The sequence below is a fragment of the Amphichorda felina genome, assembly GCF_050947745.1.
Source record: "Amphichorda felina strain 45539 chromosome Unknown scaffold_3, whole genome shotgun sequence".
In the NCBI taxonomy this organism is placed as follows: domain Eukaryota; kingdom Fungi; phylum Ascomycota; class Sordariomycetes; order Hypocreales; family Bionectriaceae; genus Amphichorda; species Amphichorda felina.
The window spans coordinates 591,174-603,384 of NW_028145047.1; the positions used below are offsets into that span (position 1 = coordinate 591,174).

Below are 12,211 nucleotides of genomic sequence, written 5' to 3' on the forward strand. Positions count from 1 at the left end.
GAGTCCAGCCCACAGTACTGGGGAAGGATGAATGGGGTCGGGTCCAACCAACGTGCTCTAGAATGACAGAAGAACAGCCGAATAAAATGGCAGCCGGCGAAGAAGCTAAGTCGGCAGTGAGGTATCGGGGAAATATAGGAGGAAGCTGGGTATGATGGACTTGATGGAGAGTCCCAAAAGGCCTCAAGGTCAGGAGAACTGCCCGCGTCAAAAGACCTCTGTGGGTTTTTGGACTTCCAGGTCATTACCTTCCCGCGTCTATGCAGTAAGCTCCCATCTTGGACAAGAGCACGAACTGGGCCCCTGGGACGCCATCCTGGCCAGTGGCCTGGTCTGTGGGTTTCATTTAGGCGTCAACTTTCATTCTGGCAAGTAGGGCTTGGCCAGCTTGGAAGGATAGTAGCACAGCCACACTTCCAGCAGTGTCAAATTGCTAATTGAGCGAAACAGCAAAGATATGACTAGATGAGGCGATTCGGAACGAATGGCGCAGACGGGCGAAGCTACTGCGAAGCTCTTCTAATTAGGTAGCTAAAATTAAGCCAGACCTATTAATACCATAATCCTACCTGCTACCACCGCTCTTCTTAATAATGCTATACTAAATATTGCTATATAAATAGTGGAGTAGTATTTAACGCTATATCCTACTAGAATAAGCTAGATACCATATTAAATAAATAAAAAATATACCCAATTAGATGATTCAAGATCATTCTCTAGAGATCTTTAACATTAATCAATACTCCTTCTTAACCTCTTTCCCCTACGGTGTTTGATTAACGTTCGCAGATGCGTATGATTAACGGGGTAGGGCCAGCGCCGCCCTTCTCTATTGATATCGTCATTGTATTATTAGCAGTAATTAAGCTTCATTACCGTCAGCAACGGGTGTATTGATGATGTTGATAATACTAATGATGCTGGTGGTCGGGTAGATAACTGGCAGACTAATGATCCGAGGCCTGCAGGCATTCCTTCGCTCACCCCTTTGAACGCCTTGACGATTTCAAGACTTATGTCTCACCGGGTTTTCTCGGTCAGTGGTGAAGGATTGTTGGCTAGGGTCTACTGCCTACTACGAGTACGAGTAGTATTACCGACCTCCCGCCGCCTTAATTCTTAATTTCTTACCCCGCGTAGCTCCTCCACACGGCTGGGGGGAGCCTGGGGCGGGAGTGTGGGACAGGGGCGGTTATCTCCAACATCGGACCTCGGGCCTCTTATCGTTCTTATATTTTGAAGACCTCCAACTTGGAAATTCTCCAATCCCCTCTCGGCCTTTCACATTTCTCCCTTCACAACTGCTTTCAGCCACCGCCCAAATGGCCGCCCAAAGCCCCGTCCGCGCGGTCATCCCCGCCCTCAACATCATCCCCAGGGACACACCCCCCCAGCTCTACGCCTCCAACCTCGCCCACTTCTCATCCATCTCCTGGGCTGCCGCACTCCTCAGCCAGCCCTCCACCATCCCCTACATCCCCACGTGCCGCAACCCAGCGTCCCCGCAGCACGACCAATTCTTCGGCGTCACCATCGCCTCCGACCGCGGCATCTCCCACATGCTCTCCTTCTTCACCGGCACCGACGCCAACACCCGCGACCCGGACACCCCCGTCAAGAAGGTCTCCACCCTGTACCAGCTCGGCCACGGCCTCACCGGCGGGCCCGCCACCCTGCACGGCGGCATCACCATGGCCATGGTCGACGAGGCCATGGGCGCCATCCCCGAGCTCAACTTTGCCCTGGGCAAGAACGGCGCCGCCTTTGCTAACATCAGCATGACGGGCTTGCTCGAGATCAAGTTCCTCAGGCCCATACTCACGGGCAATGCCGTCGTCGCTACGGCTTGGATGGAGGAGGTCGAGGGCCGTAAGACGAGGGTGCGGTGCGAGGTCCGCGGCGAGAACGGCGAGGAGCTGGCGCGGTGTTCGAGCACGTGGGTGTCGCTCAGGGCCAATATCTAAACCAGAAGCAGAAGCGATATGTGTGTGTGTATATATGAATTAGACTATAACTAGAGGAGCATGGTAGGGGGTATCAAATGTTTTTCAGTCGTGCTCGCGGGCGCAATCAGCTATATCCAAGGAACCGCAATCAGACTCGTCCCTCCAACCCCGCTCAATCGAAGATGTAAAATTGTGTCACGGAAGGTGAACCAAGACCAGCTTTTTAGCTCACCACCTCCGCAGTTGACTTCGCGTTCTCGCCGGGCTTGTTGAGCCCGGGAACAATCCTCTGCACCGCCTGCTTGACCTTGGAAGGGTCCTCGAGGGCCGCATACGCCGCTTCGCGCTTGCTCGGCCGCCCCGACTCCCACGTCTCGTCGCGATCGTCGAGCTCGCTCTCTGCGGAGCTGATGCTGCTGAAGCTGCGGTTCATCACCACGTTCATGATACGGCCCTCCTTCTTCTTCACGTTCAGCTGCTTCTCCTTGAGCTTCTTCAGGTGCTCGTCTTCCCAGTGCATTGCCACGATGCCTAGTCCGGGGAAGTTCCTCTCGAGGAATGCCTTCAGGTCCGGCAAGATGCGCTTATCTGGGCGATACGTCCCCGAATCGTTGTCAATGACGAGTTGGTAGTACGACGGATCCGGCTGTGGAGCATGCCCGGGAGGGCCTCCCGGAAGGTTGTCTGGCGGATGAGTCTTCTCATTCGGATCTGGGTCGTCTGTAGTATGCGGATGCTTGAGTCTGCGAATGAAGAACTCTCCCGAGAAAGCAATGTACGTCTCCACGTCGGAGTGCATCGTATGTTTGCTCAGGAGGTCGATGCCGAACTCGTGCCCAGTTTCAGTGAACCGCAACAGTCCATCGAGGGTGAGGACATAGGTAAACAGACGACCACCTTCGTCAAAGTGGGCAAGGCGCAGGAATTGGAGGGCCGCTTCCGAAGAGCAAGGCTCAAAGGTGCCGTATTCTGTTGATTTGTTAAAATTGTAGATACGAGCATGCTGCTTGTGCAGAGCAGCGTTCAGAATCTTGCCGCGCAGGCCTGTGGATCTGAACATCAAGCCGATGATGGGTCTGAACTCGACATAACGGTGGTACAGTCGAGACGGCACCGGTCCGCACAGCTGCAGTTCATTTGCCTGGAAGCTAGATATTTCTATTAGAGTTACCCTTGATCAGAATCTCAATATCTACTCACTCGTATTTCTGCGTCGCCCTGTGGATGGGGCCAGTGTGGTCGGCAGCGGCCGTGTCGTCCTCAGCATCCGCATTGACTCTTGTTCCCGTGAGACGTCCTATCATGGGACTGAAGTGTTTGAAATAGAAGGTCGGTCCCACAGTGTGCATCTGGGCGTAGGGTGGATCCGATTTGCCCAGAACTTCGATACTAATGCAGAGCCGTGGCGTCATGTGAAAGTTGTGAGTGAGGATGCTCGAAACGCCCTTGAGGACGAAAGCACGTTTGCTAATCATCCGCTTCTTGGCATCGAATTCTTGCCCTGGGGGTGGTATACCGTGCCAGCCTTCATACACGCGAGGCACCTTGAGCGTGACATTGCCCAGTCGGTCGTTGCCGTCTGGATAATCCTCGTCGTACATCCTGCATTTGAGGGTAAACCCAGTGGGCGGCACGTTGGCCACGATCCAGTCAGCCTTCCACTCTGGCGACGTGGTCCGTCTGAGAGTACGCGTCCGCAGGAACAGATCCGGGTCTTCCTTATGCCGCTTCGGATTGGTGCCTTTCAGGGTTGCGGTGAGGAAGGGGTCGGAGGAGGCCGACCTGAAGTCCGCAGGCGGCAGATTCACAGCATATTGAAAGATGAAATGTAGGGTATATCCCTGAGGTGCGTCCGGGAGAGGCGTGTCGTCGAAGCCTCCAGGAGGCCCCTTCCTAGTAAGCGCACGCATAGGATGCCCGAAGGACCGGTATTTCTGAGGCGACTTGGCTGGCGGGCTGGTCGCTGGCACCTTGCCTGTTGGGCCTTTACCAGCCTGACCATTCTCCCGCTGGGCGGACTGAAGGGATTGCTGAGGCTGTTGAAGCTCCTGAGCCTGGATACCGGCGGCGGCGGATGGTTCCCCTTGTTCGGCCATTGTAGCTTCGATGAGGTGCTGCTTGTTGGAGGATTGCCGGAGCGAAATCAGGTCATCTATGGGCAGACGCGGTGTCTCACTTGAGCTGAGAGCTGGAGTGAGCCGACAGTCATCGGCTTGGTCGCATGGAGTTGGGCCTGCTGACAGCTACCAGCAAAGACGAAGCAAAGGAAAACACGCAAAGGCAGACGGTAATGACAGAAAGAGTTGATTAGGTGAGATGCGAGGCGAGAGCTCGCCGCGCAGGATGGACACGGGAGCGGCGCGAGTCTCGACCCTCGACTGTTTGCCGTCCCATCCAGGGTTCATTCACCTTGGCAAAAAGCGTCGCAAGCTCTCCCGGCAAACCGGCTTCCCCGTGACGTCAGCACCGCAGCTTGGCGACAGGCGTTGGCAGGTGCCACGATGAAGGGCATCGACAGAATAAGCGAACACTACTCTGCCAGGGGTTGCCCAGCCCCTCCCAATTATTTCTGTCAAAACAATTCTTCAGTGGGTGCGACCGCTGAAGCCACCTATTCCCTAGGGCAGTTCAGCTGCCAGTTCAGCTCCCAGTTCAGCTGCGCCGAGATCTCACCACATGCAACCACCGACACAGATTGACAACATCAACCACGAACCCCATGTCAATTGGCCGGCACTATGACTAACGGAAAGTTTTACATGGCATTTCTCGGATACTTGACTGCCGAATTGGCATAATATAATATTACCAGTAGTATTACTACAGGACTGCCCCGCCGCGGAAGCGCAAATCTTAGCCTTGCACAGCCTCGCCATCAGTCGCGTCTTTACCATCCATCAGCATCCTTGCCCAGCACGCGTTTGGCGGACCCCTTTTCAAAAAGCACAGAATAGAGTCCACAGGTAACAACTGTTTTATCAATTCTTCACAGGCATCTAGGAAAGTAACCCAAGAAAATCAACCGTCTATCAGCCCGGACTCGGGGGCAGTTTGCCCATAAGCGTCCCGACTCCAGCTGTCCACAATTCTCACCACCGACTACCTATTCTTCCTCTCCAGCAAGCACGATGGCTTTTTTAGGCGCCTACGTCCTCCACTAGACCGCCTTCCACCACTAGCCTTAGCACTTTTCTTCCCCCCGTCCTCCTTTTTGGCCTTATTTTGGTTCCCATCGCCCGCGTGGACATGCTTTGCCACTGACTTTCGATTGGAACTTGCCGAGGGGCTTTGAGGCATGTCCAGAAGCGATTCGAAATAGCGACGAGAAGGTCTTCGTTCACGCAGACCTATCTTGCATATGTCGTTTTCGAGAGTTGATCGGGGTGATTTGGGGCTCTTACCCGAACCCCTTGGTCGTCTGTTGTCCTCTGGGTAGAGGTTGTCCATGAGGCCGCGTCCAAGAATCTTATCGCGGTCGTCACCCAGATTGTCCAAGAGCGATTGGGCGCCTGGTCCAGCGAGTTTAGCTATCGCATCCGCCGGCCTACGACTACCGGCCTTATGGAACCGTATCCTGGCCCTGACTATCTCTCGAGCCAGAAGGGCTAGCAGGTCTGGAGGAACCCGGATCTGGGAGCGCAGCATGCCCTTTTCCGAGACAAGCTCCCAAAACTCGGCCTTGCTAAGTCCTGGGGTCTTCTTGTCGACGCATAATTGGGTCGCGTCGAGAAACATCTGACCCAAGTAATACTGGATCGAATCTGTGGGATTCAACTTCCGCTTTACTAGTTGAGGTATCAACAAGTCGAGTAATCTCTTCTCGTCCTTGGGGTCATCGAACAGCGAAGCTTGTTGGAGGAAGATGGCGTTCTCGGAGCAGCTGCGGATTGCTTCAATGAGCCTGCCTCGGAGAGGTAGTCTGCCCGGGCTCTGTGGTACGATGAAAGTTTTTGTTTTTGTTTTCGGCATCTTGAAATTTGGTCGTCGTCTGAAAGCTGGCAGTAAGTGAGAGCACCGTCGCGGGAGATAATGAGCAAAAAAAGATTAGAGACGATTTGCCAAGGGTTAAATACCGATCCCGCCAGCATATATTCCTTCTGCTCATTTCACTGCCTTCTCTGCTAAACTAGATCAGAGCGAATCATGCCTGACTGTTCCAGTCACTTCCTAAGTGGGAAGCGAGTTTGTCTGATCGCATTGTAAGGATACGTGTAGCAAGAAACAAAAGCCAACATACGACCTAAAGCACTCCAAGCGATCCAGGCCCTACTCTGGAGAAGGTTCCGAAAAGCTCTTCTACTGCTGTCTAGAATGGAAGAACCCATCAAACACCTTCTCCTCGGAACCGCTTCTCGTCTTTCCGCCCCTTGTGCAGTGTCGAAGCCACCTTATTCGTCAACATGGCATCAACATTCGGCAACAAGAGAGCGGAAATCAAGGCGATTCCAGAAAAGGCGATGCTGACAAAGAAAACTGTCTTGTATGCCTCAGCGTTGGCCTGCTTGTTTGCCCAAACACCTGCCGCCACGATGGAATCGCTAATGCCTGGAACGTCTGCGAAGCCAGCCCCTGTGGTGAGTCCCGTCATGAAGTCCCCAACGCTCGAAGACGGAAGCCCGGCTTCAACGATGGCGGCTGGGACATGTGCCGGTACAGCCTCAGCCAGACGGTTGTTAAGGACAACGTTGTACACGGTGGAGGCGATGCTCGCAATGAAGAACCGGATCGAGCCAGCAACACCAGACGCAGACCCCAGTTTGGTCTGGTCCCAGGCCGATATGGTGACGATGGTGATGGCGAGCGATTCTGCCCAGCCGATGGCGAAAGTCCCCAGTGCCACAAAGGCCGACGACCGGGCCTTGCTTCCCGGGGTCGACGTAGCCGTGAGGCCGAAGAAGAGACCGCTGATGAGGACAGTGATCACACACTGCCACTTCAGATGCCCTATGGGCTTACCCAGCAATCCACCAGCAATCTCCCCGACGAGAATGAAGATGCCGATCAACGAGGCATACCATGCAGATGTCATAGGGTCCATGTCGTCGTACAGCACTCCCACCATGTTGGGCCATACAATCGCCAGGCAGTAGTAGACACTCGCCCCCAGACCGGACAAGACCGTGGCGGTATTCCACGCGTGGTTCTTGAACAGGTGCATGGGCACAAGTGGCTCCTTGAGCTTGGCGAAGGACTCCCAGAGCACAAACAGGGCAAGCCCGACAAAGCCTGCCACGATGGTGCCGATGACATGGCCCGATTTCCACGGGTAGACGGTCCCGCCCCAGTTCAAGCCCATCATGAGGATCATCAAGCCGCCGGTGTACATTATGGTGCCGATGTAGTCGAATTCCTTGATGTATCGGACAAGGCTTGCTTGCTCGCCGTGCTTCATCCGGAATGTGGGCGGGTGGTAGAAGAAGAACCAGCACAGGAAGCTAGCCATATTGATGCCGATGAGGACGTAGTAGCACCCGCGCCAGCCCACGTTCGGATGGTGCTGGATAAAGGCGTGCGCAACGACGGGGCCAATGCCCGAGCCGGGGAAGGTGAACATGTAGCAGAAGGCGTTTCCGGCGAGTCGGTGCTTCATGGGGACCAGCTCGCCCATGACGTAGTAGTAGGAGAGCTGGGTGGCGGCGGCGACGCCGATGATGGTGGTGCCCCCTATCAGGGCGTTGACGCTCTGGGCAGTCGCGCAGATGATGGATCCGATGACACCGAGGGCTGCGCCGCCGACAAAGATCCAGCGGCGGCCAAAGATGTCGGTGATGCGGCCAATGATGGTCAGCATGACGGCCGAGGTGAGCGTGTAAGTGAGCGCCACCCAAGCAATGTTATTGTCCTATTCGTTCAAGAGTGTCAGAAGATCACCATTTCTGGAGGAACAACGGTAACGCACAGGTCCGATGTCGTTATTGATGAGTCCCAGGATGGGAGCGGCAAAGCCAAAACCAGATACACCAGCCAGAAGACCCAGGCCGATGCCGGTCATGGACCCCAAGAAGAAGGGGCTCTTGAAGTACCCGGGAGGCAACTCCTCCGAGTCGATTTCAAAGGTATTCTCGTCATCGGAGGCGCGGCCGCTGGGCTTCTCGTTGTATTCGACATGTTCCTTGTCGCTTCCGAGGGAAACATCGCCCCGTTCCGAAGACATGGTGTCGGTGTCTCTCTATTAGGTCCGCGGGAGCGTCATGCCTGTGGGGGCAAGGTGATCAAGAAGTCTGGGGAAGTCTCCATCTTATGCAAAGACCACTGGGAAACATTGTCCGGCAAGTGGAAGTAGACTACAGCCCGAGGCTTTGATGGACCAGCATTCTGCCTCCTTAGGCTTCTGATTCACCCCCGGAGTGGCTTACCAGGGTGCTGAATCATTTGTAGCTTCCAGTAAGCCGGTTGTCGGCCCTGGGACCCCATCTCGGGATCTGGCGGCAGTGCTTTTCCGGACCCAAGGGTCTGGATCGAGACTCGGGAATCGGATAGCTTCCCCATGGGGTAGAGCAGGGCAGCAGCAAACTCGTGGGGTTTGAGGATTCCCACGAGGCAATTCGCGCTTGTAACGATTCGGAAATGGGACTCTCCATCTCGTGGATTGTATGCAAGTGGCCCCTCACGGTTGGGGGTAAAGATCCCCGAGTCGTGAAGTAGCCCACCCTAGACCGTCACATATTACTTGTTCAATAAGACCCTTTTGCACTCTGTTCCTGAACTTCAATGTACGAGGATCGCTTTTCGTTTATTAATTCGTCAAATTCCAACTTGGCATCATTTGTCCTCTAGGCTTTATGGGGAACGTTGTGGTGCCACTATGGTTGATCAGCCGAGGCTTAAAGCAACAACTCACATGGCCTTTCCACCATCGATGATTTTATCTGGCTCTCACTCAGCACTACATTCATTGCGAAGCTACAGTAAGTGGTGGAGAGGAAGACATTGGCGGACCATGGTAAAATATGGGAATTGGCCCATGTACTGTTGGCCGGTTTTTTTTTACGAAGCTGTTTGTGCTCGGTGCTGGCACCGCCATTCCCACGTCTTCAACGGCTGAGCGGGATGAAAAATGGCCGCTAGACACGCGAGAACAAGCTTTTCAGATCTAGCCGAATGTACGTACCATTCAGCGCTGTCTAGACGATTCGATCTCACTCCTTGCTCACCCCCCAAACCGCCAGTAGCTAAAGGCTGATTGGAAGCAATCAGGTCCGTTGCTGTAAAGCCCTCACGACGGTGGGTCCTGCTTGCCCGCCACCGTCTCTCATGCGTGTAATGCGCCTTCCACAGGGATGCCACAAGGATGGCACCACTGAAGGCACCAGTAAAAGCGTGAGGAAGGCACGCTGGAGCCGGTTTGCTGGAGACTCTAATAGGCTCCGATAGGCGCTTTTCGTCATTCTAGCCCCGCGCCGTAGATCTCGTCCCGCCCCGCCATCCTCCGTCTTCATTGGACCTTCCAAGCTGTCAGGGTCTGTGAATCCATCATCCAGAGAGGAGGTGACGCCGCGTGAGAGCTCCTTTTTTCTTATAAAACCCCAGCGGTTCCCCATTTGAGGCCCCTCCTGTCAAAACACTCCTCCTTTGCACGAATTCGACCATTTTCCACCAACTACACACACTACACCAACCGTCATCATGGGTGTCACCAAGACCGTCATTTCCGAGGGCAGCGGCCCTTCTCCCACCAACGGCCAGGTCGTCACCATCCAGTACACCGGCTGGCTCAAGAACACTTCCAAGCCCGATAACAAGGGCGACCAGTAAGAAGCCCAAAGACCGACCTTCCAGTCCCCCATCTCGCTGCTAACAGATGCTTCCTAAGGTTCGACTCGTCTGTCGGCCGCGGCGACTTTGTTGTCCCCATCGGCGTTGGTAAGCTCATCCGCGGATGGGACGAGGGCGTCGTCACCATGAAGCAGGGCGAGAAGGCTCTCTTCGACATCACCAGGTAATTTCAATACCCAATTCCATTGGGTACAGCCCGACTACTTGAGCAAGAGCTAACATCTCTGCAGTGACTACGCTTACGGCCCCAGGTAAGATCCGAGCCTTTGCTCACCCCGCAGGCCGACCCCGCATGGGCATGTGCGAGCATGAATACTGACCAAAAACTCACAGGGGCTTCCCCGGAGCCATTCCTCCCAGCGCCGACCTGATTTTGTGAGTCATCTCGCGTCTCCGTTTATCTCGTCTGTATGTGTTTGACATACTAATTCTTCTGCCAGCGAGGTCGAGCTCAAGAGCTTCAAATAAGCGGAGAGAAAACCCCACGCCACCCTGCACACTCGAGTAGGCACTTTCACCAATAACGGCCTGTGATGAGATGACTGAGCAGGCTGGTGGCCGCCGCAGAGTCGCTTCAAGGACGCTTGAGAACGGATCAAGGCAAAACGGACGGAAAATACCAAAAAAAAAAAGCGAACGCATGGAATCCTATGAAGTTTAATCAAACTGGGAATTAATCCTCCCGTTCCCTGCCACTAATGTACCGTGGCGGTACGTTTGCTTCATTTCCGTGTACGACATAGGGCATGGTTCATCAACCAACCGCCTGCCTCCAGACTTCTTGATTCGCCCAAGATTCACTTGACAGTGAACGAGCTACCCACCGGCCAATGAAGAAGTTTGATAGTAGCACCAACGTAGGACGAAGCTGAAGTGGAGTATGTCTATCTGGGTACCTAGATACTCAGAGGCACACAGAGTAGGACACATACAATACTCCAGTATGCTTTCCGCGCCCAGTACGAAATACAGTCTCAGGTAAGATGGTTAGTCAAAGATACGTATACAGTACCTATTATTCTCTTAAGCAATGAACAGCTACATCGCATATTGGAGGCTAGTGGCGATTCTAGTAGCGGAAGCAGTGTTGGAGGCAGTATTTGTAGTCACTTTCTATTAAAAGCATCAACTGGAGCATCTTAGGAGCTAAGGCACTATTAAAGCAATTCTAAGCCATTAGGCAAGGCCGGGCTAGTGCTAGCAATGACATCAGATATCACGAAACTTCGGCTACGGCCTTGGTCTTATGGTTTTTTGGTACGGATACTGATGCACTACTTACGCATCTCGGTAGTGGCAATACACATTAGTATCTACTAGTATGTATTATATTCCATCGGGTGAAGCAGAAATCATACAAGCCACTGAGCATCGCCCAGTACTATTAGTGCCCGAGGTTTACCTTACTCCCTTGGAACTGATGACGCCACCATCTTGATCCAGTCATCTGACTCCTCTCAAAATAATAGCTGTATATAGGTAGCCACGCCCAGGGACTATTTACCTATGATGAGCTGCATTCTCCATGTACTAGTCTGAAGTAGTGAATCAATCAATCAATCTTCTGTTGACCAAATCTCGAGAAATATCTAAGCCTTTCTTCGTCCTACAACACATTTGCTAGATTATTCTCGGTGACAAAATTTCATACATCTTCACGATGGACCGCTTTGGGGGTTCACAGGTCAACTTTACGGATCCGCCACCACCGTACTCGGAGCGTCCTGATACCAACACCATCGAGGCAGGCATACCACAACATGGGCGCTCCACCACCGAGGGCCCAGTCCACAAATCCACAACAAGCAGCTTCCACCACAGCGACAGTTCTCCTTCTCGCACGGAAGGGGGTTTCTATTTAGGTCCAGAGCCCCCGCAGGCTACGTCTTCCTCATATCTCGAACGCCTGCGAGACGCCCTGGCCGAGAAGAAGAGGGCTAGAGAGGCCCGGCGCAAGGTAGATTTCTACCAGCGCATCTACGGATTCGTCCCCAAAAATGTCATGACTGAGGCCGAGTGGAGGCGTGCGAAAGAGCGTGCACCAAAAGAGAAGGTGCCCTTCTCATTTAGACCCAGGCCGTTCTTTGGGATTGGACCAAAGTTTGTTTTTGGAATCATCTGATATTCGAGGGTTTGTTTTTAGACACATGTGAATTGTATATCGGCTTGGGGATTATTGACATCCTTAACATTATCCTTACGGCAGTTTTCACCGCCATGCTCCTGTGTTCGATGCAATCAAAGTGCTGATAGACGGGGTCGCCTTGAGAAGTCTAGTCGATCATTAGAGACAGCCCATTTGAGTCCAAACACTCATAATAATAGACCCCGCTTCGTCTGCAGAATATGGGCCCGGAACAATAATTTCCGCTTCTTGGCATCGAGGTTGAAAAACGAATGTTCGCAATGGTAGCCAGGCGGCCCTGATGCAAATGTGGTGTCGGGAAACTGGAGCAGCTGAAGCGGCTGGGCGATGAGGCGCAGTA

The 12,211-nt window shown here is 53.6% G+C and overlaps 6 protein-coding genes across 6 annotated transcripts; 3 read left to right on the top strand and 3 right to left on the bottom strand.

Moving 5' to 3' along the window:
* Positions 1-1,325: 1,325 nt before the first annotated feature.
* On the top strand, positions 1,326-1,967 carry ACO1O0_002873 (HotDog domain-containing protein; the record flags this gene model as incomplete). The annotated part of the gene is made up of 1 exon (XM_083192334.1): positions 1,326-1,967. The coding sequence occupies one exon, from the start codon at positions 1,326-1,328 to the stop codon at positions 1,965-1,967; it is 642 nt and encodes a 213-aa protein (XP_083051391.1).
* A 205-nt stretch (positions 1,968-2,172) lies between these two features.
* On the bottom strand, positions 2,173-4,158 carry ACO1O0_002874 (uncharacterized protein; the record flags this gene model as incomplete). The annotated part of the gene is made up of 3 exons (XM_083192335.1): positions 2,173-3,097; positions 3,150-4,120; positions 4,153-4,158. 3 exons carry the CDS (start codon positions 4,156-4,158, stop codon positions 2,173-2,175), a joined length of 1,902 nt encoding a protein of 633 aa, XP_083051392.1.
* An 890-nt stretch (positions 4,159-5,048) lies between these two features.
* On the bottom strand, positions 5,049-5,918 carry ACO1O0_002875 (uncharacterized protein; the record flags this gene model as incomplete). The annotated part of the gene is made up of 1 exon (XM_083192336.1): positions 5,049-5,918. One exon carries the CDS (start codon positions 5,916-5,918, stop codon positions 5,049-5,051), a length of 870 nt encoding a protein of 289 aa, XP_083051393.1.
* Positions 5,919-6,273: 355 nt separating this feature from the next.
* Positions 6,274-8,103, bottom strand: ACO1O0_002876 (trichothecene efflux pump; the record flags this gene model as incomplete). The annotated part of the gene is made up of 2 exons (XM_083192337.1): positions 6,274-7,791; positions 7,849-8,103. The coding sequence occupies 2 exons, from the start codon at positions 8,101-8,103 to the stop codon at positions 6,274-6,276; spliced, it is 1,773 nt and encodes a 590-aa protein (XP_083051394.1).
* Positions 8,104-9,575: 1,472 nt separating this feature from the next.
* Positions 9,576-10,193, top strand: FPR1 (FKBP-type peptidyl-prolyl cis-trans isomerase; the record flags this gene model as incomplete). The annotated part of the gene is made up of 5 exons (XM_083192338.1): positions 9,576-9,700; positions 9,763-9,888; positions 9,956-9,976; positions 10,059-10,100; positions 10,166-10,193. 5 exons carry the CDS (start codon positions 9,576-9,578, stop codon positions 10,191-10,193), a joined length of 342 nt encoding a protein of 113 aa, XP_083051395.1.
* Positions 10,194-11,385: 1,192 nt separating this feature from the next.
* ACO1O0_002878 (uncharacterized protein) lies at positions 11,386-11,847 on the top strand (the record flags this gene model as incomplete). Its single annotated transcript, XM_083192339.1, has 1 exon — positions 11,386-11,847. One exon carries the CDS (start codon positions 11,386-11,388, stop codon positions 11,845-11,847), a length of 462 nt encoding a protein of 153 aa, XP_083051396.1.
* Between the last annotated feature and the right edge of the window lie 364 nt (positions 11,848-12,211).